The 27,950-nt window shown below is 51.1% G+C and overlaps 1 protein-coding gene across 1 annotated transcript; it reads left to right on the top strand.

The window, feature by feature from the left end:
* On the top strand, nucleotides 1-27,950 carry LOC119956357 (transcription factor PU.1-like). Its single transcript, XM_038783516.1, has 6 exons — nucleotides 1-141; nucleotides 13,175-13,199; nucleotides 17,054-17,147; nucleotides 19,813-20,009; nucleotides 23,239-23,401; nucleotides 27,309-27,950. Exons 1-6 carry the CDS (start codon nucleotides 119-121, stop codon nucleotides 27,626-27,628), a joined length of 822 nt encoding a protein of 273 aa, XP_038639444.1. The 5' UTR covers nucleotides 1-118; the 3' UTR covers nucleotides 27,629-27,950.

Here is a 27,950-nt window from a genome sequence, read left to right as displayed (position 1 = left end):
CCCACATGCTGAAGCTGTAGCTGTGGGAGATGTTTAAAAAGCTTGTAGCGACTCTCGACTGGGTTCAGAAGGGAAGCAGGACTAGTCATCGGACTCTCACAACCCTATACCGACCAACATGCACACACTGGAAGCACCGCAGTAAGTACTTGTAAACATAACAAGATAAATCTCTAGCAAAACACCCAGTCCCAACACTGCTAAACTCACTGGCCCTATCCTGGTTAACCAGACCCAACAAAACAAAACAAAACTCTTTTAAGTTTGAAACGTTTCCTCCCCCACACAGTTTGAAACTTTGGAAACAAAGTTTGCAACTTTCTCATTGCCCAACTGAAAGACGACTTTGGGAGTCGCTTCGAATTCGCTCTTCCCCCTCCATCCAAATCACTTGATGACTTTCCTTAAGTGCAAATTGCAAATTCCTGTTCAATCTGCGTGGGGAGGAAGTTTAGCGACAAGAGATTTCTTAAATGGCAAATGGAAGTTGAGGAATCTGGGCTTGTTGACGGTGCCAGACACACACAGTCGGTACGACTGCACTTCAAGCAAGACCCCAACAAACTTAAACTGTGAAAATCCTGGGTTGATTCGAAGTCGCGAGAAGTTAAGGGAAAATGTTGATTTTTTTTAAACCCTTTGACAGATTGATGGCTGTATTGCCTGCATGTGTATTTGTATGCTGGGTACAATTGTGTCTCCTTGTAAATGTATGTGTGTGTGTGACAGTTTCTGAGCTGGAATCGTTTTCAGTAAACATCACATTACTATATCAGTGTCACAAGGTAGCTTTTTTCTGCTGTGGTACCTTTTGAAAGCTGCAGATATTTTTTCAAGCTTTACTATTATTATTAGTTCATTATTAACAGAAGCTGATTCTCAATTTTTAAAAAAATGTTGTACCATTCTCATAGTTGGCAATTTTGCTGAAATTTGGTTTATTTTACTTCTTCCCCCCCAAAAAAAACACAGCAAAATGAATCGAAATAATGATTGTCGATCATATCCCTGACACTTCCAAACTTTAGGATTCAGGCCAAGAGTTGACTGATGGTTAAATGCAGTTTAAGATTTTTTTAAAAAGTGCTTTCTCACAGATGCACTACATTAGCATAGAGAGACTGCCTGTGTCAAAATCTTAACAATTAATTAATTCAGAGTGCTGAAGAGGCTCTTAATGGGTTGACAAATGCAGCAAGTATTCTATTTCATAGAATTTACAGTGCAGAAGGAGGCCATTCGGCCCATCGAGTCTGCACCGGCTCTTGGAAAGAGCACCCTACCCAAGCCCACACCTCCACCCTATCCCCGTAACCCAGTAACCCCACCCAACACTAAGGGCAATTTTGGACACTAAGGGCAATTTAGCATGGCCAATCCACCTAACCTGCACATCTTTGGACTGTGGGAGGAAACCGGAGCACCCGGAGGAAACCCACGCAGACACGGGGAGAACGTGCAGACTCCTCACAGACAGTGACCCAAGCCGGGAATCGAACCTGGGACCCTGGAGCTGTGAAGCAATTGTGCTAACCACAATGCTACTGTGCTGCAATATACTGTAATATATTCACTATTGATAACATCCCACAAACAACAACTAGACTGACCTAATGATCTTTTTTTTGATGTTTGTAGAGGGGGAAATGCTTTTATAAGTGTTTTTTTATTATAGCTGGTGATTATAAATAGACAGGTATTTGCATATATTTTTGTTTTTTTGCTGTTTTATAACTTTGCCTCTGTAGCCGCAAATAAGTTGCACCGCTTTTCTTTCTAAACGGATAGGATTGGGTTTGATTCTTTCTGTTTCTGCTCCTCACTCTTCTGTAATATATGCAAGATAAAACCAGGCTAAAAAGTTAACACTTAACAAGAGAGGAGTGGAAGAGGGAGGGGGGGAAGGGAGGGGGGGGGGGGGGGGGGGGTGTTGTAGCTCCCTCTTATGGGTAAATTAGGGAATACATTGGCCAGTGAGTCTCACAGACCTCTGTCTCTGTCTGTCTCCCATGATGTGGAGATGCCAGCATTGGACTGGGGTGGGCACAGTAGGAAGTCTTACAACACCGGGTTAAAGTCCAAGAGCTTTGTTTGAATCAGAGCTTTCGGAGCGCAGCTCCTTCCTCAGGTGAATCTGTCTGTCTCTGGAAGGGGTCCCGTTTAGCTCACTCAGATAGACAGTTGAAGCAGTGCGAGGGCAGCAGCCTGAGTTCAGCGAACCTAAATTGCCCTTAGTGTCCAACAAGGTGGGGTTACTGGGCTACGGGGATAGGATGGAGGTAAGGGCGTGGAACGCCCTGCCTGAAACAGTAGTGGACTCCCCAACACCAAACACATTCAAATGGTTATTGGATAGACATATGGACGATAAGGGAATAGTGTAGATGGGCTATCGAGGGGTTTCACAGGTCGGCGCAACATCGAGGGCCGAAGGGCCTGTACTGCGCTGTAATGTTCTATGTTTCCCGTACTGACTGAGGTTATCTGGGAGACACCATCTTCTCAACCTTGCCCCTCGCCTGAGGTGTGTTGATCCTCAAGTTCAATCACCACCAGTCAGCTCCCCCTCCCCTCCCCTCAAAGGGGAAAGCAGCCTATGGTCACCTGGGGCTATGGCAACTTTACTTGTGGGCAAGGCCTAGTCTTCATAATAATAATAATAATAACAGCTTATTGTCACGAGTAGGCTTCAGTGAAGTTACTGTGAAAAGCCCCTAGTCGCCACATTCCGGCGCCTGTTCGGGGAGGCTGGAACGGGAATCGAACCCGCCGCGCTGCTGGTCTTGTTCTGCATTACAAGCCAGCTGACTTAGCCCACTGTGCTAAACCAGCCCCTGGTCATGATGAGGAAATTGTCCATTGTGCTAAGTGGGGAGGGTGGAACTGTGCACACTGAGGGGTGCTTGGGAAGCTTGCCCACCTAAGTAGGGTGCTGCTTAAGCTTGTAGCAAGTCAATGTCTTAAGTGAGAGGAGGGGGGGGGGGGGGGGGGGGGGGGGGGGGGGGCAGAGAGTTCTCGGAGGCAAGCTGTTTACCAAAATAACCGAGGACTAGGTCTGAGCTGCCATTCTGCAATGAAAGTGAATCGGCAACAATATGTCAAGCGTTGTTTGTCAAGAAATAGCTATTCACACAGCATCTGTGACAACCATAGTTTGCCCTGAATCAGCCAATGAAGTACTTTCGAAGTGTATTCACCTGTAGTAAAGCCAGCGACTAATTTGTGGACAGCGATCTCCTACAAATAACAACTGGATCATCTGTTTTTAGGTGGTGGTGTAGAGTATGATTCTATATGCTCCTGCTGCCTTCCCAATGCTACATGGTGTTAGGTGATCGGCACGTGGAGTTTTCAACAGTGAAAACAATGCTTCTAATTACATGCTCCTGTACACCTTCACAGGCCAGGCCTGTCTCATCTTCTCCTTGGCTCTGTTTGGTGGTGGCTCGCACGCATCGTATTTTTTCACATCTTATCTTCACCGAATCGTTGTTCCTCCCTATCTCTGAAACCTCCAGGGCAGCATGGTGGCGCAGTGGGTTAGTCCTGCAGCCTCACGGCGCCGAGGTCCCAGTTTCGATCCCGGCTCTGGGTCACTGTCCGTGTGGAAGTTGCACATTCTCCCCGTGTTTGTGTGGGTTTCGCCCCCACAACCCAAAGATGTGCAGGTTAGGTGGATTGGCCACGCTAAATTGCCCCTTAATTGGAAAAAAAGAATGAATTGGGTACTCTAAATTAAAAAAAAAAAATCTCTGAAACCTACAGCCCCACGTCCCTCCAAGAACTCTGTGCGCCTCTCTAATCCAGACCTCCTGACCATCGCTGGTTTTAACCGCTCTGCCATTGGCAGCCCTGCCTACAGCTGTGGATTTCTGCCCAGAAACCTTTCCACCATGCCTCTCACTCTCCCCTTTTAAGATGCTTCTTAAAATCTCTCTGTCCAATCATGTCTCTGTCTCTCCTTATGTGTCATGTCCTGTTGGTGAACTGCTGTTGTGAAGTTCCAGAGGACATTTACCCATTTTTAAGACACTATGTGAATGCAAGTTGTTGTTGTGTGCCCCTTTAACACACGCAACCACATTATTCTTCAGTCACTATTGAGAGGCAAGGTCTCCGAGCAAAAATGCTCTCTCACATCTCTTGCTTTCTGGTCCAGCCGTGGCGTAGGGATTATTGCGCAATTGGCTGAGTTTTTTTTTCCAGGGATGAAAATGTTAGGAGGAAGAGGTTAAGGAATGTGCAAAGTGTCACATATGAAAACCATCTGTTATTCCTCAATCCTCTCCACTTGCACCCCCCATTGCCGACCCCCCCCCCCCACCTCAAAGTGCTCACCAGCCAACAGGGTCCCACAACTTTCTCCCAGGTCTCCAGCCGCACAACACCAAGGTGGCCACTAGGAGGCACACCCAAGGATGATTCCACTTGGAGGGAGGGTGGGCTCTTTTCTTTGCGCATTGTGGCTGAATTCAGAAACTAAAATGAGGTTGGTGCAATGGCTTCCCGCCTTGCACCCTACCCATTCCACTGTGGCTTCACGGCGCCAGGGTCCCGGGTTCGATACCCGGCTTGGGGTCACTGTCGGTGGGGAGTCTGCACGTTCTCCCCGTGCTGCGTGGGTTTCCTCCGGGTGCTCCAGTTTCCTCCCACAAGTCCCGAAAGACGTGCTGTTAGGTAATTTGGACATTCTGAATTCTCCCTCTGTGTACCCGAACAGGCGCCGGAGTGTGGCGACTAGGGGCTTTTCACAGTAACGTCATTGCAGTGTTAATGCAAATCTACCTGTGACAATAAAGATTATTATTATTATTATTGGATGTTGGTTCTCCAGTGGGCGGCCTCGAGGATGTTGATTGGCGCTCGACTCTCAATTGTTGAAAAAAAAAGAAAATTGCTTATTGTCACGAGTAGGCTTCAATGAAGTTACTGTGAAAAGCCCCTAGTCGCCACATTCCAGCGCCTGTCCGGGGAGGCTGGTACGGGAATCGAACAGTGCTGCTGGCCTGCCTTGGTCTGCTTTCAAAGCCAGCGATTTAGCCCAGTGAGCTAAACCAGCCCCTGTTGATATAGGCCATTGGTGCTGAATGGTTACCATTGGCCGGGACGAGACTGCGTTCTCATCGTGCACTCGGGAAGATTGATCAAGAAGGATATTCACCAATTGGAAATTGCAAAGAAATAATTGCCGAAACCTCCCTTATTGTACTTTCTGAAGTGATTGAATTATCATGTGACACACCACCCAGTATTACGTGGTCACCTCAATAGAGAATCACTTCTCTAATGCAGCAACCTCTTGAATATTACCCATTATTGAAGCCAGTGAAAAATTGCCTGCATTAAACACCCAGCCTGTGTATTATGGTCTCCTTGTACAGCTGTCTCTTTGAGTTCTGTACCTCTCCAACACAGCAGACACGAACCTGTATGAAGGACCCGCTTGCGTTTTCCATCAAACACTATGTAGGGAGAGCCATCCAATCAGCACTCCCTTCACAATACCCGTGGACAGTGAATGTGGCTTTGCCAATGATGTGCTTTTTTCTTTGTCTTTATTCTTTCGTGGGATGTGGGCGTGGTGACGTTGCCCATCCTTAATTGTCCTTGCTGGGTCATTTCAGAGCCAACCGCATTTCTGGGCGGTCTGGAGTCACAGCGAGGCCAGATCGGGTAAGGGCGGCAGATTTCCTTCCCCAAAGGGAATCAGTGAACCAGATGGGTTTTGACAACAGTCGATAACAGTTTAATGGCCACCATTACTGAGGTTAGCTCTGTACCTCAGGTTGACTCATTGAATCTAAGTCAAAGTGGCTGAACCCATGTCGACAGAGCATTAGCCTGGGCCTCTGGATTCCCTGACCAGTGACATCACCACCAAGCCATCCTCAGGAAAAGTTGTTTTTCTTAATTAAAATTTGGGCCGCGTCCGGTGGGTGGTGATGCGACAGATTGGGTTGTATTGTCTGAAATGCAAAAGTAGCCTCAGTTTTTTTAGTTAAATTTCCTGTATTTGATGGCCGTGTGCTGCTTCGAGCAAAGGGCAGTGGAGGAAGAGGAGGCAGAACCCAAATCAAGCACTAAACAATTGACTTAGCAAAGGGTGACACAGAAATACTTAGTGCTCTTCTTTTTTTAAATAAATTTAGAGTACCCAATTCATTTTTTTCCAATTAAGGGGCAATTTAGCGTGGCCAATCCACCTACCCTGCGCGTCTTTTGGGCTGTGGTGGCGAAACCCACGCAAACACGGGGAGAATGTGTGGAGACAGTGACCCAGAGCCCGGGATCGAACCTGGGACCTTGGCGCCGTGAGGCAGCAGGGCTGACCCACTGCGCCACCGTGCTGCCCCGGTGCTCTTCCCTCTTGACCTACTCCTCAGGTCAGTTACTATGCTCCTTAAACAGGGCACCTTAATACGGCTAAGGCACAGAAATTTGCATGTAGGCAAATGCAGGAACCTGGCAATGGAACAGATGCACGTAGCAAATGCAGCTACGTCATCCTTTTTTAAAAAAAAATGTTAAAATAAATTTCGAGTACCCAATTATTTTATCTAATTAAGGGAAAAAGTAGCATGGCCAATTCGCCTAACCTTGCACATCTTTAGGTGCTGAAACCCACGCAGACACGGGGAGAATGTGCAAACTCCACACGGACTGTGACCCAGGACCAGGATTCGAACCCGCGTCCTCAGTGCCGTAGGCAGCAATGCTAACCACTGTGCCACCGTGCTGCCCGAGCTATGTCATCCATGACACCAGGAGACACTCCTTCCCCTTCAAACACTGTCACGGGATTGATGATGGATCCTCCCGAGTCCCTCAAACAAGCTGACTGAGAATCAGTGGAAGATCTTAGCCGGGGGATGTCCCCTTCCATCAGTGCACCGGGGAATCGAGTCTGACCAGCTGAGGTGATAATACGTGGCCTCTTTCGTTGGCTAAGTGATGGCGTGCAACACCTTCTTTGCCTGTGGGCCTAGAGGCAGGTTCCTGAGGTCACTAACCTTAACGAGGAAGAAGGCTTTCATGTAAAAAAGACGCAATTGGCAAAGTATTAGCGCCTTTAACGTCATGAGCGTTATAAATCAAAAGTGCGACACCGAGCCGGATAATGGGACATTAGGTCGGGAGACCGATAGCTTAATCAAAGAGGCAGGTTTCCATAAGGGTCTTGAAGGAGGCAAGTGAGGTAGAGAGACAGAGAGGCGTAGGGAGGGAATTGCAAAGCTGGAGGGCCCGGGTACACCACCTACTGTGATCGGGAACACGCGAGCGATCAGAGTTCGAGGAGTACAGATATCGCCCGAGGGTTGTCGGGCTGGAGGAGATTGTGGTGAATGTATAACCACTATAATTCACACTGTACATTACTGTGTCCCTGTGGGCTCCATCTGTCAGCCGTTGCGCGGCTCTGCCTGCAGGGGGAGATGAGGAGCATGTACAGGGCTTCGCCCTTGGTTCCGCCCCCTTTAGGGAGTATAAGTGCTGCGGTCCTGCGAGTCCGCCCTCAGGTCAGCACAGTCGCAGGCAGGCTCAGTTGTAAGCCAATTAAAGCCACAGTTTACTCCAACTCGTGTCTCTGAGTGAATTGATGGTTGCATCAGAGATACAGAAATGGGGAGGGAGGGGGCGACTCCATGGAGGGATTTGAAAAGAAAGGTGGAGGAGTTTAAAACCCAAGAGGCCGAATCACATCAAGATGAGCGACGTCATGAATTTCAGCAAAGTTGAATTCTTGGGGCTGAGTGGAGTGAGTTTGACCCCCCGAGTTTGGAGCATTTGCTTCTGAGTTTGACAGACCAGGAAGATGCCAGGTTTGGCAGTAATTGGCATTAGCGTATTATATGGGTGGGAAGATTGTCACAGTTGGCCTTAAGTGTCCCTAGTTGGCCCAGCTCCTGATGTGCTTAACTATAGTGACTTCTGGAATTGGAATGGGCGGCAATGGGAACCAGCTGAAAACATAGAAAATAGGAGAAGGAGGAGGCCACTCGGCCCTTTGTCCACCGTTCATTCTGATCATTTAAAAAAAAAAAATTATTTTTTTAAAATTTAGAGTACCCAATTATTTTTTCCAATTAAGGGGCAATTTAGCGTGGCCAATCCACCTACCCTGCACATCTTTTGGGTTGTGGGGATGAAACCCACGCAGACACGGGGAGAATGTGCAAACTCCACACGGACAGTGACCCAGGGCCGGGATTCGAACCTGGGACCACAGCGCCGTAGGCAGCAATGACTGTGCCACCGTGCTGCCCCCTTCATTCTGATCATGGCTGATCATCCAATTCAATACCCTAATCCTGCTTTCCCCCCATACCCTTTGATCCCCTTCCTGAAAACAGCGAGAGTGAATAACCAGCCTATGCTCAGGCACCAAGGTTGCTGACTCGAGCCCAGTATTGGGGCGTGACTGTAGGACCCAGAACCATCAAGGCTGATGTCTTCTAGGGAAGATGGGGGGGAGAGGAAAGGATTAGTTTCATCTCTGACCATTTAAAACCCGCAGAGCAGCCTGTGTTGCCGCACTATAAGAAGTCCCTGTGAGAAGTGTAACTTTCTTCGTAAAGAATTCAAGTATAGATCATTTTATTTAATTGCACTAAATTCCTGCCATCCTCTTCAGAGTACATAAACCCGGATGTAATCTCCCTCTACCCTGGCTCAGCCGTAGTGAGCGTTGCTTCAGTGACGTAGATAGATTGGAGAAGGAACCATAGAATCTCAACAGTGCAGAAGGAGGCCATTCAGCCCTTCGAGTCTGGATCGACCGTCCGAAAGAGCACCCCTACCTAGGCCCATTCTCCTACCCCATCCCCGTAACCTAACCTGCACATCTTTTCACACAAAGGGGCAATTTATCACGGCCAATCCACCTAAGCTGCACATCTTTGGTCTGTGGGAGGAAACCGGAGCACCCGGAGGAAACCCACGCAGACACCCAAGGTGGGAATTGAACCCGGGTCCCTGGAGCTGTGAGGCAGCAGTGCTAACCACTGTGCCACCCGTGTGGGAAGTATGGTCAGTTTTGAGAGCAGGTTTTACAACTCCCACCACCGACCATATGACTTCCCTAAAGCCGTGCTTGGAATTGTAGGATAACCCGTTGCATTTAATCAGCGCCTTGCGTGTAACCTCAATGTCCAGAGATGCACTCGCTGTTTCAATAAATGGGAGTGAGTTCCACATTCTGACCACTCTCTAGGTGAAGACGATTCTCCTGAATTCCCAGTTGCAGTTATTAAACTCTATCTTATATGTGCTCTGCGTCACAACAGGGCATTTTACATAGAATGTACAGCAGGGAAACATGATTCTGATTAGCTGATCCAGTCCAGTGTTTATGTCCCACATTAGAATCCTCCCACTCTGTATCCAAACTGACCCTATCAGCGTATCTTTTCATTCCTTTCTCCCTCATACACATATCTGTCTTTCTGTAAATGCGACTATGCTATTGATCCTGACTATTCCTGGTGGTGAGGCTTCCCACATCCTCAATTCTCGCTGGGTGACTACGTTTCTCTGCTAAACTCTCTGGAGTTGTCCGTGACTGCCTTATCATCTCCACATCTGCCCTGTTGAATCCCTTCATAATCTTTTTAAAAAAAAAATACATTTAGAGCGCCCAATTCATTTTTTCCAATGAAGGGGCAATTTAGCGTGGCCAATCCACCTACCCTGCACATCTTTGGGTAGTGGGGGCGAAACCCACGGGGAGAATGTGCAAACTCCACATGGACAGTGATCCAGAGCCAGGATCGAACCTGGGACCTCGGCGCCCTGAGGCAGCAGGGCTAACCCACCGCGCCACCGTGCTGCCCTCCCTTCGTAATCTTAAAGACCTCGATTCGGTCGTCCCCCTCAGCCTTCTCGTTTCTAGAGAAAAGAGGCTGTTTGATCGCTCCTCACCGCCTGCAAGCAGGCCAGCAGCACGGTTCGATTCCCGTATCAGCCTCCCCGACAGGCGCCGGAATGTGGCGACTAGGGGCTTTTCACAGTAACTTCATCCAGACTCGAAGGGCTGAATGGCCTCCTTCTGCACTGTTGAGATTCTATGGTTCCTTCTCCAAGCTATCTACGTCACTGGAGCTTAAGGCATGCAGGTGAGGTTAAGGCACAGATCATTGATGATCTGTTTGAGAACTGGAACAGGCTCGAGGGAGGGCTGATTTGCACCTATCCCTTTTTTCCCCCGGTTTGGATGTGGTCATATTTAAATTATCCCTCTAGAAGATACTCGGCTACCGTGTCCAGTTGTGTCAGGTGACCCCATTCCTTTTACAGGCATAATTCCGATCATGGTTCCCATTCATTTCCATGGATTTTCTGGAGTAGCAGCCCCTCCCCAGAGGCCTGTATCGATGGAGTGAGCAAGTTGCAATGTTGCCGTCAATAATCCGGCAGGTGAGGTGGGGAATGGTAGGAACATCCTCCACATGCAAACCGTGCACCTTCAAACAATTCCGGCTCCTCAACTCCACTCGCCGTTCCTTCGTCCGGAAAGCAGGTGGTTTTGAAAATGAAAATGAAAATGAAATGAAAATCGCTTATTGTCACGAGTAGGCTTCAATGAAGTTACTGTGAAAAGCCCCCTAGTCGCCACATTCCGGCGCCTGTCCGGGGAGGCTGGTACGGGAATCGAACCGTGCTGCTGGCCTGCTTGGTCTGCTTTAAAAGCCAGCGATTTAGCCCAGTGAGCTAAACCAGCCCCCTGGTTTTGGCCCAGTCACAAAAATCTCCCCGTGCTAAAGCTTTTGAGGTGAGGGGTGGACCGGCACAGCCATTGTCTTTGAGTTGGTGCGAAAGGAAGGGAGGGAATGAGATCTTACTGGACGTGGTGAGACTTGGGAATTCCCCTGGCAACAGGAGGAGGCGGACGGGAGAATTAATAGAGAGAGAGAAAATCGTGAAGGGTTCTGATGAAGCAAATAAGGGGAAACAGTTTCACCCGAGAGTTAGTAAAGAAGAAGGCACAGATTAAAATGAATTGGCAAAGGAACGAGAGGTGAGGAGCCTAGACGGTTACGATCCGGAAGGTACTGGCCGAATAATAACTCTCGATGGGATTTGGATGTAAAACAATGGAGAAAGGGCAGTGGAGAGTGGGGCTAATTCCCCACTCTGGGGCAGCACGGTAGCATGGTGGTTAGCATAAATGCTTCACAGCTCCAGGGTCCCAGGTTCAATTCCCGGCTGGGTCACTGTCTGTGCGGAGTCTGCACGTCCTCCCCGTGTGTGCGTGGGTTTCCTCCGGGTGCTCCGGTTTCCTCCCACAGTCCAAAGATGTGCGGGTTAGGTGGATTGGCCATGCTAAATTGCCAGTAGTGTCCTAAAAAAGTAAGGTTAAGGGGGGGTTCTTGGGTTACGGGTATAGGATGGATATGTGGGTTTGAGTAGGGTGATCATTGCTCGGCGCAACGTCGAGGGCCGAAGGGCCTGTTCTGTGCTGTACTGTTCTATGTTCTATGTTCTAATTGGATAGCTTGTTCAAAGAGCTGACGCAGGAAAGATGGACTGAATGGACTCCTGAGCTGTATGTTTACATTGCTTCTATTCCATCAGTGTTTACTAGTGTTTCCCACAACCCCACCGCGCCAATTCTCCCCGCTTCCTCTGCTGACCGAGTTAATGAACAATAATAATGATAATCTTTATTAGTGCCACAAGTAGGCTTACATTGACACTGCAGTGAAGTTACTGTGAAAATCCCCTCGTCGCCACATTCCGGCGCCTGTTCAGGTACACGGAGGGAGAATTAAGAATGTCCAATTCACCCAACAAGCACGTCTTTGGCGACTTGTGGGAGGGAACCGGAGCACCCGGAGGAAAGCCACGCAGACACGGGGAGAACGTGCAGTCTCCGCACATTAGCAGCCCTCACCCGACTAGTGGTTGTCAGTCTGAGCATTGGCTGCTGACGCTGTTTGACCTTTGAGGGACGTTGCAGCCCACACCAGCATTCGGGCCGAGGTCAGCGAGCACAGTGTAAATTGAGCATTGATTCCAAAGCGGGGGAGATCTGATGGAGGTACCAGATGTTTGCGACAGGGCAAGCAGGAAGGAATTGTTTCCCCTGGCATGTGGGTCAGTCGCCAGTGGCCTCAGATTTAAAACAATTGGCAAACAAACTGGGCGGAGCGATGGAGTAAACCTTTGGTTTGTTTGATCTGGAACCCATACCTGAAACAGGGGCGGACATCATCTCAATAGGACAGTTGGATGTGTCCTTGAAAATGACCAAGTTGCAGGGGTATGGGGAGGGGGGAGGGGGGGGGGGGAAAGGGTGGGGTGCGACACTAAATTGGACTGCTCCTTTAAAAAGGACCCAGGGCCAAATGACCACCTTCTGTCGGGTTCTCTGATTTTATATATTCCTCGACGAGGCATCCCGGTATTCCGCTGGGAGCTGTATTCACTCAGGGCCGTTGTGAGTCATCTTGAATGGGGTTAGCCCGGCTAGCTGAAGAAGTTGAGCTACGTCAACTGGGAGGAGCGGCTGAATTATTTTGTTTGTTCTTAAAGGGGCAGTGACGAAGGAACACACACAAGCAGATCAATGTACTTATTTTAGACTGCCCTCCTGGGGGCTACCCCCTGTGATACCCATGTGCTGTGCCTTATTTCCTCCTTGGGTGATGCTCATTTTAAACACCACTTGCGCCAAAGCATTGTCAGAGAAGACATGAAACGGAAGCCCCTCCTCTCCCCTCATCTTTGGACTGTGGGAGGCAACCGGAGCACCCGGAGGAGACCCACGCAGACACGGGGGAGAACGTGCAGACTCCGCACAGACGGTGACCCAAGCCGGGAATCGAACCCAGGAGCCTGGAGCTGTGAAGCAACAGTGCTAACCACTGTGATACCGCGCTGCCCTGTTAAAAGGTGGAATTCTGCAGGGTCCAGGTTGTCCACTGTGGAGCCGAGAGCCACACACTCCCCCCCCCTTCCCCCCCCCCCCACTTCTCCTGCCCCCTACTCACCCCCCACCCCCAAACCATGCCTCCATTCCCAGACCTGTCAACATATTTTTGGGTCAGGCTTTTTCAGGGATTGAAGGTGAATATCAACATTCCGGAAGGATCACCGCATTTTTGAACAGGCCTGAACTGAACTCCCGCCACCGTTTCCGTTCCTAATATTCTTCTATTTTATCCTTTCTCCCCAGGATCGAGACGTCACAGGTTTCTCTAGTAAGTATGAAGCAGCTTTAAAATGTTGGCTTTTCTTTTTCTTGCAAAGTCACTGAAATGTTTACATGCCTTTACCCTGAGTCGGTATGTTCAGACATGCCAACCTGACCGTATCTTCGTCGAAGCGAACCTTTTTTTCCTTTCCAAAATGATCCTCATTTGCTATTGGCCCCGAATTGCCCCGGAACTGTGTGGCTTACTGAGCCATTTCCGAGGGCCGGCGAGAGCCATTCGGACCCCATTGCCGTCCAGGCCAGACCGGGAAAGGATGGCAGATTTCCTTCCCTAAACTGAACCAGATGGGTTCTTTTGACAACAAATCGACGATCGTTTTGTGGTCACCAATAAGTGCTTTCAATTCCAGATTTTGAAAAAATTAAATGAATTAAGATGGGTGGGATTTGAACCATTGTGCCCAGAGCCTTAGCAGGGTCGCTGGATAATAATAATCTTAACTAGTGTCACAAATAGGCTTACATTGACTTGCAGACAGGGAGGGGAGCAAACTAAGACCCAGCGCGGGGGGTCCTCCTCCAGTCTTCCTCTGTCCAAGATGTCGGTGTTGCCATTCGGAATGATTTGTGAGGTCTCCCTTGGGCAATCCATTTCTCAATTAGTCATAACTGCCCTTGGGTCCCTCCGGAAACATCTGGTTGACAATGTTGTAAAATTGACGTTTGGTGGTGCAATGACTTTAGGCACTGACTCTTCACCCCGAGCGCCTGGAATCCAACCGGGTCTCGACTAATGGGCACAAACCCTCCAACATTCATTGCCCGCCCCGAATTGGCCTGGGGAAGGTGGTGGTGAGCCGCTGCCTTGAAGCCGCTGCAGTCGCCTGGGGTGTAGGTACACCCACGGCGCTGGTAGGGGGGGGAGTTCCGGAATTTTGACCTGGCGACAGCGAAGGATCGGCCGATATACTTTCCAGTCAGGGCGACTTGGAGGGGAACCTCCTGGTGGTGGGGTTCTCTACGTCGCCCCCCCCCCCCCCCCCCCCCCCCCCCCACAAGGTGGCGCCGGTCCTGTGTTTGGAAGGTGATTGAAGAACTGCAGCAACTCGCATTTATATAGCGCCTTTAATACAGTGAACCGTCCCGGGCTGCTGGACGGGTGTGATATCGGTCGAAACCTTGACACTCGGCCACGTCAGGAGATATTCACACAGGCGACTAAAAGCCTGGTCAAAGAGGTCGGAGTTCAAGGAAGAGAGAGGGGCAGAGTATTTCAAGAAGGAATAGCAGTGTTTGGAACTGCGGGAAGAGTGGAGGGGGAAATGGAAGATTGACTAAACATTGGTCACCTGTCTTGCAGTACCTCAATATTTGACAATGCTCCTGTAAATTGCCTTGGAGGGGGAGGGGGAGTTGCAATGTTAAAGGGGCTATGTAAATGCAAGTTGTTGCTGATGGCACAGAGCAGTAATGGATATAACAGGCCTCTTGGCCTCCTTCTGCGGTTCTGCAGGTTGTTGTTGTAGTGCAGTATAGGCTGTTTTTCAGAGGTGGGTTGGGAGGAGTGGGGGGCGTGGGGGGACGCTGGGAGCTTTGCACCGTTCACTGTGACCCGAGACTGCTGGTCAGTGGGATTTAGTGGTCACGCACGTGGGTCGCCTCAAATAGCCCAATCTCTGCAAAGGCAGACCCCTTTCTCCCTCCTGCGTGGCTTCTCTCTTGTCAGGTTGACATGTCACCTTAGGCCTTCCCCTGCTGGCAGCTTGGGACATGTCAGAGCATGGAAAGAGACCCACCATGTCATCTTTGAAAGCTCTTTGAAAGAGTTGTCTTAATTCAGTCCCAGTCCCCTAGTCCTTTCCCTACAAATATTTCTTCATCAATGATATAGGGGGGCAGCACGATGGCGCAGTGGGTTAGCTCTGCACCTCACGGTGCCGAGGTCCCAGGTTCGATCCCGGCTCTGGGTCACTGTCCGTGTGGAGTTTGCACATTCTCCCCATGTCTGCGTGGGTTTCGCCCCCACAACCCAAAGATGTGCAGAGTAGAATTGGCCGTGCTAAATTGCCTCGTAATTGAAAAAAATGAATTGGGTACACTAAATTTATTTTTAAAAATCAATTATATAGAACCATAGAAGTCCTGTGATGCAAATGGAGGCCATTCGGCCCATCGATCCTGCACTGACCCTCTGAACGAGCACCCTACCTGGGCGCACATCGCCACCCTATCCCCGTAACCCCATAACCCCACCCAACCTGCACATCTTTGGACACAAGGGGGCAATTTAGCATGGCCGATCCACCAAACTGCACATCTTTGGACTGTGGGAGGAAACCGGAGCACCCGGAGGAAACCCACGTAGACACGGGGAGAACGTGCAGACTCCGCACGGACACATACAATTTGAGGTTGCTATTGAATTGGCGTCCCCTGTCCTTCCACGTGGCACATTCCAGATCGTGACAGCGTGCTGCTTTTAACAAAGAAGGACCTGTGCAGCTCCTCTCTGCTTCTTGCTCAGTTGCTGAGTCTGCCTATCAGGCTATGAACACTGCAAGGTTCGAATCTGGAATGCATTGCATTGTCTGAAAGAGACAAATGCTAGCATGAAAATGCTGAATGGCCTCTTCCAGCCCCGGGCATTTCATGATTCTAAAATCGCGCTCCCAACTTTCCCACGACCGTGTTGCCAGAGAGGTCTTCTGAATGGAGTCTGGCAGGCCCACGAGCCTCTATCGCCAACCTGACCAGTGGAATGCCTTACTGGACCCTGCCTGGTGACTAGGGCCCATGCTGCAAAGCGTGGGTAAGGGTCAGCCCTGAAACAGGTGCTCGGCATGGTTGGATAGGTAGTGACTTCCTGTGAGCTGACAGCCAATACCGTGTGGGATTGAGGCGACGGCTGGGCGGGGGGGGGGGGGGGGGGGGGGGCAGACACTGTATTCAAATTATTTACCACTCTATTTGGTAATCAACGCCCCCCCCATGTGCATCCGTCCCGCATGCCCCTGGGGGTACCAGATAAAGAGTCTGAAGTGCCACGTGCAAAAACACCAAAAGGAAACAGATGGGAGCTTTGAGTTTAACCCTCCCGGCCACCATCCACCTGAGTTATTACAAGCGTTAAGTTGTCGGGTCGGGCCACCGGAGTTGTTTGTCCGAACGGATTTAGAATGAAACACCGTACTGACGCCTCGTGTGGAAAAATTCAAATGAGCTGGCTCCGTGCCAGCCGGGCGCACGTCAGTCACGGTTGAGCCGGGGAAGGGGGGGGGGGGGGGGGGCTGGGGTTTGGCCGATACATTTCATCTGTTTGTCTCTGGGCCCGCGCCCCTGGTCTCCATTCTCAGCTCGACGCTCCCAGTGAAAATACCGACAGCTGCACTATCGCAGTCGCTGCCTTTTGAAAGAGATGGCGACCCAGTACTCTCAGGCAGGTGAACATTAAAGGTCCCAGGCTGTTTTTTTGAGAAGACGAGCGGGGTGGGGGGGGGGAGGGGGTGGTGGTGGGAGGGGGTGGTTGGGGGGGGGGAGAGAGTTTCTACCTGCTGCCCTGGGGAAATAGTTATCCCTTCGGGAATATCGCTAAAAACAGATTCTCTGCTCCTGTCGTTTGTGGGAGCTTCTGTCCCGTGCAAATCAACCACTTCAGAAAATGCTTCATCGACTGGTGTCCCCCGGGGGGGGGGGGGGGGGGGGGGGGAGTCCTCAAGGTGCTCTGTTGATACAAGTTTGGTGCTTAGTTGGTTACGAAGGGGGAACGGACCCCGCGCTCTGCTCCAGCGAACCATGGGAAGGCTAAAAAGGTGAGGAGGGTGGGATGGGGAGGGGAGGAGATCGAGTGAAAGTGAGTGTGTGTGTTAGGTAACTCCTGACCGTTTTGTTTCTTCTCTGCAGTACCCTGAAGCAGTTACATACGAAACAGAGGCCTACAGCAAACACCCGGCAGCATTCTGCTCCTATTATGTAGCTGAGCCAGAACAGCCTGCAGGTCAGTGGCTTCGGTACTAGGCCAAGATCGAAAGCGGCCGTGTGCTTTCTCTTTCCTGACTATCGGACCCCCCATGTCTCATCTCTCTATTTAACCACCCACACCACACTCCCGTGACATAGGGTATTTCCAAGTTTTTATAATAATAACAATAACAATGCCATGAACATGGTACAATCAACATTTCCACCCCCATCCCAATCTTCGCACACCCCAACCATAAAACAACAATCCGGCCTTTGGAATTCTGCCTCTGCTAACAGTTTAATTTTCCCCGAGAAAGTCGACGAACGGCTGCCACCTCCGGGGGAACCCGACCATTGACCCTCTTAAGGCGAACTTTATTTTCTCACGGCTGAGAAACCCAGCCATGTTACTAACCCAGGTCTCTATACTCGGGGGGCTTCGAGTCCCTCCACGTTAATAAGATCCGTCTCCAGGCTACCAGGGAGGCAAAGGCCAGGACGTCGGCCTCTTTCGCCCCCTGAACTCCCGGCTCTTCCGACACTCCAAAGATCGCCACCTCCGGACTTGGCTCCACCCGAGTTTTGAGTACCGTGGACATTGCCTTTGTGAAATCCTGCCAAAACCTGCTAAACTTCGGGCATGCCCAAAACATGTGGACATGATTTGCTGGGCTTCCCGCGCACCTCGCACACCTGTCCTCTACCCCGAAAAACGTGCTCATCCGGGCCACCGTCATGTGTGCCGCGTGAGCCCAGCTCAGAGTTAATGAACCGGCCTTGCAGCTTGGAGAGGCTTAACTGGTGAAACACATGGCCCCTCTTGAATGCTATTAATCTTTAACCAGTTTTCAGAAAGACGGCATCGCTGCCGTGACAAACATTTCGGTTTAACTTGAGACGGTGACGGTGAGCCAGCCTCTTGAGCCGCTGACGTCAACGTACCCTCAGTGTCGTGTGGGAGGGTGTCCCAGGAGTTTGACCCAGTGACAGTGAAGGGATGGAGATTTAAATATATGAATATCTCTCTGTAATCTAAAGACTAAATCGATCCTTTGGTGATTTAAACTAATAACAGTAGTGACTTTAACCTGATGTGCTTCTGGTAAAGGGTGTTTTAAGTCTTATGGATGTTAAAAGGAAAGCTTTAAGGATTACTTAGTGTTGTATTCTTTGGCGGTTGTATTTGAATTAATGGTTGCTAAGATGTTCACTGTATGCTTTAAAAAGGTTAACTTGAGTTCATAGAATAAATATTGTTTTGCTTTAAAAAATACTTTTCCATTTCTGCTGTACCACCCCTGTAGAGTGGGCCGTGTGCTCCCCATACCACAATCTATTAAAAGTTGTGGGTCAGGTGAACTCCATGATACCCTTTGGGGTTCTCTACACTCTGGCCCATAATGCACCTCGATGGACAAGGGCAGTAGGTGCATTGGGAACACCAGCTGCAAGTTGTCCTTGAAGCCACACATCACCCTGACCAGGGGCTATAGAATCTCCATCCCTTCACTGTCACTGGGTCAAACTCCTGGGACACCCTCCCACACGACACTGGTGGAGGGAGTGAATGTTGAAGGTGCCAATCAAGCGGGGCTGCTTTGTGCTGGACGGCGTCGAGTTTCTTGAGTGTTGTTGGAGCTGTACTCACCCAGACAAATGGAGAGTATTCCATCACACTCCTGACCTGTACCTTATAGATGGTGGACAGGCTTTGGGGAGTCAGGATCTGAGTTACTCGCTGCAGGGTTCCCAGCCTCTGACCTGCTCTTGTGACCATGTTATTTATGTTGCTCATTCAGTGAAGTCTCTGGTTGGTCCCATATTGCTGATGGTAAGGGATTGTCAAGCTTTTGAATGGCAATGTTCTTGAATCTTGTAACCATTTGCTTAAAGCAGGCAGACTACTGTATCTCTGTCATAATAGATATTTAAATAAATTATAAAATCACTGCAAACTTACAGCACAGATAGAGGCCATTCAGCCCACTGGTCTATATAGCTGACTATGCTCTACACTAATCTCCTCCTACTTCTCTTCATCTGACCCTATCACTTATCCTTCTAATTCTGTTTCACATCTGCACATGTCCTGTATTGTTCTTTGTCCTTTGGTTGTGGAAGCAGATACATTAACGGCATTCAAAAGGCATCTTTTAAAAAAAAATTTAGATTACCCAATTATTTTTTCCAATAAAGAGGCAATTTAGCGTGGCCAATCCACCTACTCTGCACATCTTTGGGTTGTGGGGGTGAAACCCACGCAGACACGGGGAGAATGTGCAAACTCCACACGGACAGTGATCCAGAGCCGGGATCGAACCTGGGACCTCAGCGCCGTGAGGCAGTTGTGCTAACCACTAGGCCACCGTGCTGCCTTCAAAAGGCATCTTGACAAACACATGGATGAATGGGATGGGTATAGAGGGATCCGGCATAAGGAAGGGTTTTGGCAAAGGTTGGTGTCATGATCGTTACAGGCTTGGAGGGCCGAAGGGCCTGTTTCTGTGCTGTACTTTTCTTTGTCCCCCTCCTTCACCTTACCAGGGACCTGGGTTGATTGCGTTGTAGTTTGCATATCGGGTTATTGACTGCTGTCGGAGGTCTTGCTGTTCGGAGAGTAAGGACGGGGTCTGAGGGCAATGATGTCACAGAAATACGAGACGTGACACCCCTAACGAGCTGCTTCCTCTTGCCCCTAGATCATTACTGGACGGGCTCCGAGCACCACATCCTGGGCTACGACCATTTTGACGGCGGGCAGTTCACCCAGCTTCAGAATGTGCCGGTCTCCCACCTCCAGAGCTTGTACCCACAATTCCCACTGGAGGTCGTCAGCACCCCCGACCCGTCACTGCCAAACCACAGCACCTGCCCACTGGAGGAGGACTACAACCAGGTACGCAGTTCCCCAAATTTGCCGATTGATAACCAACCTTGGCGGAGTGACGGAGAGCGCGGATGATAACAACCGGCCGCAACGGGGCACGGATAGGCCAGCAGAGCGGGCAGACAACGGGCAGATACAGTTTAGTGTAGCGTTTAATATAGAGAAATGGGAGGTGATGCATTTTGGCAAGAGTAGAAAGACAAAATACAGACTTAATGGAACAATTCTAAAGAATGTGCCGGGTCAGCGGGAGCTGGGGTACATCAATCTTTGCAGTTGGCAGGATATATATTGAGAGAGTGGTTAGCAAAACATCTGAGATCATGGGCTTCACAAGTAGAGGCACCGAATCCAAAAGCAGGGACGTGAATGCTGACCCTTTATAAAACTCTGGTTCAGAACACAAGTCCAGCTTTGCCGCCAGTCGCCGTACTCTAGGAAGGTTGAGAGGTTACAGAGGGGATTGACCAGAATGGTTCCGGGGCAGCACAGCGCCAGGGACCCGGGTTCGATTCCCACCTCGGGTCACTGTCTGTGCGGAGTCTGCACTTCCTCCCCGTGTCTGCGTGGGTTTCCTCCGGGTGCTCCGCTTTCCTCCCACAGTCCAAAGACGTGCAGGTTAGGTGGATTGGCCGTGCTAAATTGCCCTGAGTGTCCAAAAAAGGTGAGGAGGGGTTATTGGGTTATGGGGATAGGGTGGAAGTGAGGGCTTAAGTGGGTCGGTGCAGACTCGATGGGCCGAATGGCCTCCTTCTGCACTTTATGTTCTATGTAAACATATAAAATTATGGAGGGAATACATAGATGTGGGCAGGTTGTTTCCACCAGTGGGTGAAAGCAGAACTAGCCTCAAAATAAGGGGAAGTAGATTTAGGACTGAGTTTAGGAGGGACTTCTTTACCCAAAGGGTTGTGAATCTATGGAATTCCTTGCCCAGTGAAGCAGTTGAGGCTCCTTCATTAAATGTTTTCAAGGTAAAGATAGATAGTTTTTTGAAGAATAAAGGAATTGTGGGCCGGGATTCACCGGTTTCCGGCGGGCTGGCCGTACCGGCGCCAAAGATCGGCGTGAACCACTCCGGCCTTGGGCCGGCCGGAATCCTCCGCACCTTCAGGGGATAGGCCGGAGCTGGAGTGGTTGGCGCTGCGCCAACCGGCGGCAAAGGGCCTCTGCCGGCCGGCGCAAGTTGGTGCATGCGCAGGAGCGCCAGCATGTTCCCAGAACCGCTAGCGTGATTCCTGGTTGCTGCTGCTACTGTCCCAGTACCCTATCGTTGAGCCAGAAAGTCGAGGAAAGGTTGCCACCGTTTAAAGAACCCTTGCACCGATCCTCTCAGGGCGAATTTAACCTTCTCAAGCTTAATAAAGCCCGCCATGTCATTGATCCAGGTCTCCACGCTTGGGGGCCTCGCGTCCTTCCACTGTAGCAAATCCTTCGCCGGGCTACTAGGGACGCAAAGGCCAGCAACACTGGCCTCTTTCGCCTCCTGCACTCCCGGCTCTACCCCAACCCAAAGATCGCGAGTCCCCATCCTGCTTGACCCTGGATTCCCACCACCCTTGACACCGTCCTCGCCACCCCCTTCCAGAACTCCTCCAATGCCGGGCATGCCAGAACATATGGGCATGGTTCGCTGGACTCCCCGAGCACCTGGCACACCTATCTTCACCCCCAAAGAACCTACTCATCCTCGTCCCAGTCATGTGGGCCCTATGCAGCACCTTGAATTGGATGAGGCTCCTGCGCATGCGCAGGGGGGTTTCTTCTCCACGCCGGCCATGGCGGAGCTTTACACAGGCCGGCGCGGAGGGAAAGAGTGCCCCCACGGCACAGGCCCACCCGCAGATCGGTGGGCCCCGATCAAGGGCCAGGCCACCGTGGGGGTTCCCCCCAGAGCTGTATCCCCCTGCGCGCCCCCCCCCCCCCGAGCACTCCGCAGGCCGCCATCAGAGCCAGGGCCTGGCGGTACGGACCTGGACTAATCCACACCAGCGGGACTGGCCGAAAACAGGCAGCCGCTCGGCCCATCGGGGACTGGACAATCGGCGGGGGGGGCACTGCCAACGGCCCCCGACCGGCGCTACGCGATCCCCGCCCACACCTGGAGAACGGCAGCCGGCATCGGAGCTGCGGGCCGGGCCCCCCGACGGTTCTCTGACCCGGCGAGGGATTGGAGATTCCCGCCCATGGAGTTCGGGCGGGGAAGTGGAGCTGAGTCCACAAAAAGGTCAGCCATGGTCTCATTGAATGGCGGAGCAGGCTCGAAGGGCCAGATGGCCGACCCCTGCTCCTAGTTCTTACGTAAGATTCCCAGACTGTAAGGAATGTTTGAGGAAGTTGTTTGTTGCCCCTCCCTGGAAAAGGACAGATTTTGAGATGAGGTTTGAAAGAGGCGATAAAAGCAAAGCGAATAAGGTGAATAAGGGTGGAAATAAGAACTGGGAATGTGATAAAAGCTCAGCAGGTCTGGCAGCGTCTGTGGAGAGGGGAAACCGAGTTAACGTTTCGAGTCCGCGTGGCTCAGAGTCGGGTGTGTTACAAGAGGGAGAAGGGAGAGATGTGGCGTGGGCTGGGGAAGTGAGGGCGATGTCTGGCCTTCCCTCACTATATAGAATTCTTCTGTAAGTCTGTCAGGGAGTTGCAGGAACGTTGGCACCAATTCCTGGCTCCCGATGTGGTCGGCAAACCGCCCATTGCGGACAATGAAGCCGGGAGACTAATCCTTTAGCACCGGGAATCAGCAGGAAACCCAGGTGATGTGGAAACCTCGCAACGCGATTAAAAAGCATCTTTATCTTTTTCTCTCCCTGCTCCTTTATTTAAAACTCACTTTTCCCCTTTTACTTAAAAACAAAAAGGCACTGCAGCCTCACGGCGCCGAGGTCCCAGGTCCGATCCCGGCTCTGGGTCACTGTCCGCGTGGAGTTTGCACATTCTCCCCGTGTTTGTGTTGGGATTCGCCCCCGCAACCCAAATGATGTGCAGTGTGGGTGGATTGGCCACACCAAATTGCCCCTTAATTGGAAAAAAAATTAATTGGGTGCTCTAAATTTATTTTTAAAAAATTGACCCTCAATCTGTTCGACCACGTTATGAACGCACCTTCCTTAACCATCACCCCCTGGGGCGGGTCTCAAAGCTGGAGATTCTGGCTCAGTGATTTATAATATACCATCTAAAGGATTACACTCACGGGAACTTAATTTTTCCATTCCCTTTCCCGCTTCCTCCCTGGCAGGTTTTCCCGATGTTGTACCCTTCTTACCAGACATCCAACGACATGTCGAGCCCATCGATGTCCGAGGACGATGATTATAACCTTGGCAGTCCCGTGCTGGAGGTCTCCGACAGTGAGTTTGACGAGAACATTCCTCCCAGAGAATCGTCGACACACGATGGGGGTCAGTGAGCCCAAGATGACGGGTTGATATGAGCATTCGAGTGAAATTGTGTCGGGCACTACCCCTCTCCTCCCCACCTCGCTCCGCCACCCACCACCCCCGCCCCGTCTACCCTCTCACCTCACCGTCCGGAGCCTGTGGTGTGACTGTAGTATTGTGTTACCTCCTGGGCGCGACCCTTTGGGAAAGATCTCAAGGCCTCAGAGAGGGTACGAAGGGGATTTGTTGGGGCTGGTGCCCCAGGGATGAGATTGGAGAAGCTGGGGTCCATCGCCTTCGAACAGAGAAGGTCATGAGGAGGTTTTCAAATTGATGAACGGTTTTGCTGGAGTGAGTGAGGGAAAAATGATTTCTCGGCGCGGGAGAGTCGGCACAGTGGTTAGCACTGCTGCCTCACCGAGCCAGGGACCCGGGTTCCATTCTGGCCTCGGGTCACCGTCAGTGCGGAGTCTGCACGTTCTGCCCGTGTCTGCGTGGGTTTCCTCCGGGTGCTCCGGTTCCCTCCTACAGTCCAAAGATGTGCAGGTTGTGTGGATTGGCCATGATAAATTGCCCTTAGTGACCAAGTTAGGTGCAGGTTAGGTGGGTTTACGGGGATAGGGTGGGGAGTGGGCCGAGGTAAGGTGCTCTTCCAGAGAGTCGGTGCGGGCTCGACAGGCCGAATGGCCTCCTTCTGCGCTGTAGGGATTCTATGGTAATCAGCGGGCTCAGAGGATTGGTCAAAGGCGGCGCAGTGGTTAGCACTGGGACTACGGCGCTGAGGACCCGGGTTCAATCCCGGCCCCGGGTCACTGTCCGTGTGGAGTTTGCACATTCTCTCCGTGTCTGCGTGGATCTCACCCCCACAACCCGAAGATGTGCAGGGTAGGTGGATTGGCCAGACTAAATTGCCCCTTAATTGGAAAATAATCGTGTACTCTAAATTTATTTTTAAAAAGAGAGGATTGGTCAAAGGATCAGAGGCGATGTGAGAAGACATTGTTTTCCACAGTGGGTTTTTGCGATCTGCAGAGCGTTGCCTGACACAATAGTAATTTTCAAAAGGGATTTGGGTAAACACTTGAAGGAAAAAAGGTTGTAGAGCTGTGTGTAAAGAACAGGGGCGAGGGGGCGGGTTTGGATAGTTCTGCCGATGACCAGGCAGTGCTGTACCGTTCAAGGTCCTTACACTCACTTCTCTGGCACCTGGTGGGTGGGCATCCGGAAGCCACCAGTCGACTCTGACGCCTCCAGGCTCAGGGAGATGCTGGTCCCCAGTGACCATCACCTTGGGAGGGGGGGGGGGGGGGGGGGGGGGGGGGGTTTGAATGGGGAGGTCAAGCCTCCTCTTTTCTCCATTGTTTTGAGCAGTGCTCGCCGTTGAAGGAAGGCCCACTTGAGAGAGAGAGAGAGAGGGAGGGAGGCACCGATGGGCTCTTGTTGTTGTGTGGCGACAGGAAACGTAAAGTTCGGCGTCTCTGTGGAGCGGTTGGACCGTGACAGATACATCTGTGAGTTAGTGCCACCAGCCTGGGCATCAGTCCCTTGGGCCAAGATGTTCCATCGCTTGTCGAATCCAGTTTGGCTGAATGAGCAGTCCGGGGGGGGGGGGGGGGGGGGGGGGGGAGAACAGGACCGACGTTTCCAACCAGCTGTTGGGTGCAGCAGTGCCAGAGAGGAATTGCAATCAACATGTGGCCAAGTGTTTAGTAAGGGTCTGGAGGGGCGGGTCTGGTGGGATGTGTGTGTGGGGGGGGGGGGGGGGGGGGGGAGACTGTTGGGGGTTGCAAGTGTCCATTTGAGCTTCCTGCAAATTTCAGAAGCGGCTAGTGTGAATTTCTTTCCTCTTGATTTTTTTTTAAATTTACAGTACCCGATTATTTTTTTTCCCAATTAATTGGCAATTTAGCGTGGCCAATCCACCTACCCTGCACATCTTTGGGTTTATGGGGGTGAGGCCCACGCAGACACGGGGAGAATGTGCAAACTCCACACGGACAGTGACCCAGAGCCGGGGTCGAACTTGGGACTTCGGCGCCGTGAGGCAGCAGTGCCAACCACTGCGCCGCCGTGCCGCCCCACCAGATGGGTGGTTACAATACTTGACGATAGTTTCATGGCCGCCATTGCCGAGACTAGTTTTAGATTCCAGATTTTTGTTAATTGAATTTAAGTTCCACCAGCTGCCGCAGTGGGATTTGAACCCATTGCCCCAGAGCCTTAGCCTGGGGCCTCTGGATCACTAGTCCAGCGACATTACAACAATGCCTCCCTCGATTCTTCAATCATTTTGAACTCTGACTAATTGAAAGCTATTTATGGATAAATGGGCAAAGTCATAGAGTCCGACAGCACTGAAAAGACCCTTCTGCCCATTGCCTCTGCACCAGTAAAAAACAACCACTTAACTATTCTAATCCCATTTTCCAGCACTTGGCCCATAGCCTTGACATCACAAGTGCACATCTAAATACTTCTTAAATGTTATGAGGGTCCCTGCCTCCACCACCCTTTCAGGCAACAAGTTCCAGACTCCCACCACCCTCTGGGTAAAGAGGTTTCCCCTCACATCCCCTCTAAATCTGCAGCCCCTTACCTTAAATCTACCTCCCCTGGTCATTGATCCCTCCACCAAGGGGAAAAGTTTCTTCCTGTCTATCTACGCCCCTCATAATGTTCTACATCTCAATCGTGTCCCCCCCCTCAGTCTCCTCTGCTCCAAGGAAATCAACCCCAGTCTGTCCAATCTCTCTTCATAATTAAAACGCTCCAGCCCAATTCAGACCTTTTCCTTCCTGGAGTATTATTGCGTTTTGTTCCCACATATTTCAGCTGCCGCTCCTTCGGGTTCTGAGCCTGCTGCTAGGGCCTCACAGGTATAGGATTCTTCCCCAGTCTCCCTCAGCCACCCCTTGTCATCTTGCCACCTTCCTTCCCCCATGCCACCATGACCCTTGCCCCCTCCTACCCATCAAGCTATTTGGCTGTGGAGGACCTCGCAGCTGGATCTCATCCTGTCCGTACCCGATGTTGACTCCCCACTGCTGCTACCTGCCTTTCTGGCCCCCCTGTGCCACCGCTATGATGCTGTTGCCTACTCTTCCTCATTGAAGCAGTTACTCTCTCTTTAGAACATAGAACAGTACAGCACAGAACAGGCCCTTCGGCCCTCGATGTTGTGCCGAGCAATGATCACCCTACTCAAACCCACGTATCCACCCTATACCCGTAACCCAACAACCTCCCCCCTTAACCTTACGTTTTTTCAGGACACTACGGGCAATTTAGCATGGCCAATCCACCTAACCCGCACATCTTTGGACTGTGGGAGGAAACCGGAGCACCCGGAGGAAACCTACGCACACACGGGGAGGACGTGCAGACTCCGCACAGACAGTGGCCCAGCCGGGAACCGAAACTGGGACCCTGGAGCTGTGAAGCATTTATGCTAACCACCATGCCACCATGCTGCAGGGACCCTCATAACATTTAAGAAGTATTTAGATGTGCACTTTCTCTCTCTCTTCTCTCTCTCTTGCATTGACTCACGTGCCTTGATGTCAAGCCACCTTGTTACCCCTGAAGGAGGTCTTGTGGAGCAGTATCCCTGCCTCTGAACTAGCTCTGGGTTCGGGTCTCACCCCAGGACTTGACCATTAAGGAAGATGCGTTCATAACCCGGCCAAACAGGTTGATTATCAACCTACAATTCCTTCCAATGGAGCTGCGACAGGTGGTAAGAATGGGAGTCTCTTGGTCATCCTTGCTTGATGTGGCTCTCTGGCTTCAGCCTAGACGCCTATCCCAGGAAAGACGAGCTAATACGGATGGGCGCGCGTGCTTTGTCTGCCCCTTTGTCTCCAGTGGGAAACCTTCAATGTTTTTAAGTTGCTACTCCTGTGACTAACCTACTTCCCGACTCGCGCAGGTGCCCGGAAGAAGGTGCGTCTCTACCAGTTCCTGCTGGAGCTGCTGAAGAGCGGGGAAATGAGGGATTGCGTCTGGTGGCTGGACCGCGAGAAGGGGACCTTCCAGTTCTCCTCCAAGCACAAGGAGCTGCTGGCCCATCGCTGGGGCATGCAGAAGGGCAACCGTAAGAAAATGACCTACCAGAAGATGGCCCGGGCACTGAGGAACTACGGCAAAACAGGCGAGATCCGCAAGATCAAGAAAAAACTAACCTACCAGTTTGACGGCATGCTGCTGGGCCTGAAAAAGTCAGAGTGCAAAACCAGCTTTTTGCCGTAAAGCCGCAGAAAGGGTCCCTTTTCTTTTTTATTTGGACTCTTCTATCTCAGACTGATTGTTTTGTTTATTGAGACGTGAAAGCTGGTTTTAACCCTGCACTTACCTCCTTGTTTTCGCGTTGTGTTTTTGTCTTGGTTTTCGAGAACGCTGTCGAAAGCTGCCAGTGCCATTGCTTTCCAATTTGACGCGCCCGAGATTCACAGACTTGACGCTAGCTGCTTTTGAGTGGAGCCATGCAGCCGTTCTGTTCTTCCGGAAAGCTCTGAGGGTTAACGGCCGATTCCCTTCTTCCTCTTCACCCCCCCAGCCCACCCCCAGTGGG

The sequence above is a fragment of the Scyliorhinus canicula genome, chromosome 23 (genome assembly GCF_902713615.1).
Source record: "Scyliorhinus canicula chromosome 23, sScyCan1.1, whole genome shotgun sequence".
NCBI classification, from domain to species: Eukaryota; Metazoa; Chordata; class Chondrichthyes; order Carcharhiniformes; family Scyliorhinidae; genus Scyliorhinus; species Scyliorhinus canicula.
This window is presented reverse-complemented; position numbering and strand designations above follow the sequence as displayed.

Excerpts from the sequence above, each read along its gene's own strand:
- LOC119956357 (XM_038783516.1), top strand. The coding sequence starts at position 119 with ATGCACACACTGGAAGCACCGCA. Across the intron at positions 13,200-17,053 it reads AGACGTCACAGGTTTCTCTA|TACCCTGAAGCAGTTACATA; the intron begins GTAAGTATGAAG and ends TCTTCTCTGCAG. Across the intron at positions 20,010-23,238 it reads TGGAGGAGGACTACAACCAG|GTTTTCCCGATGTTGTACCC; the intron begins GTACGCAGTTCC and ends CCTCCCTGGCAG.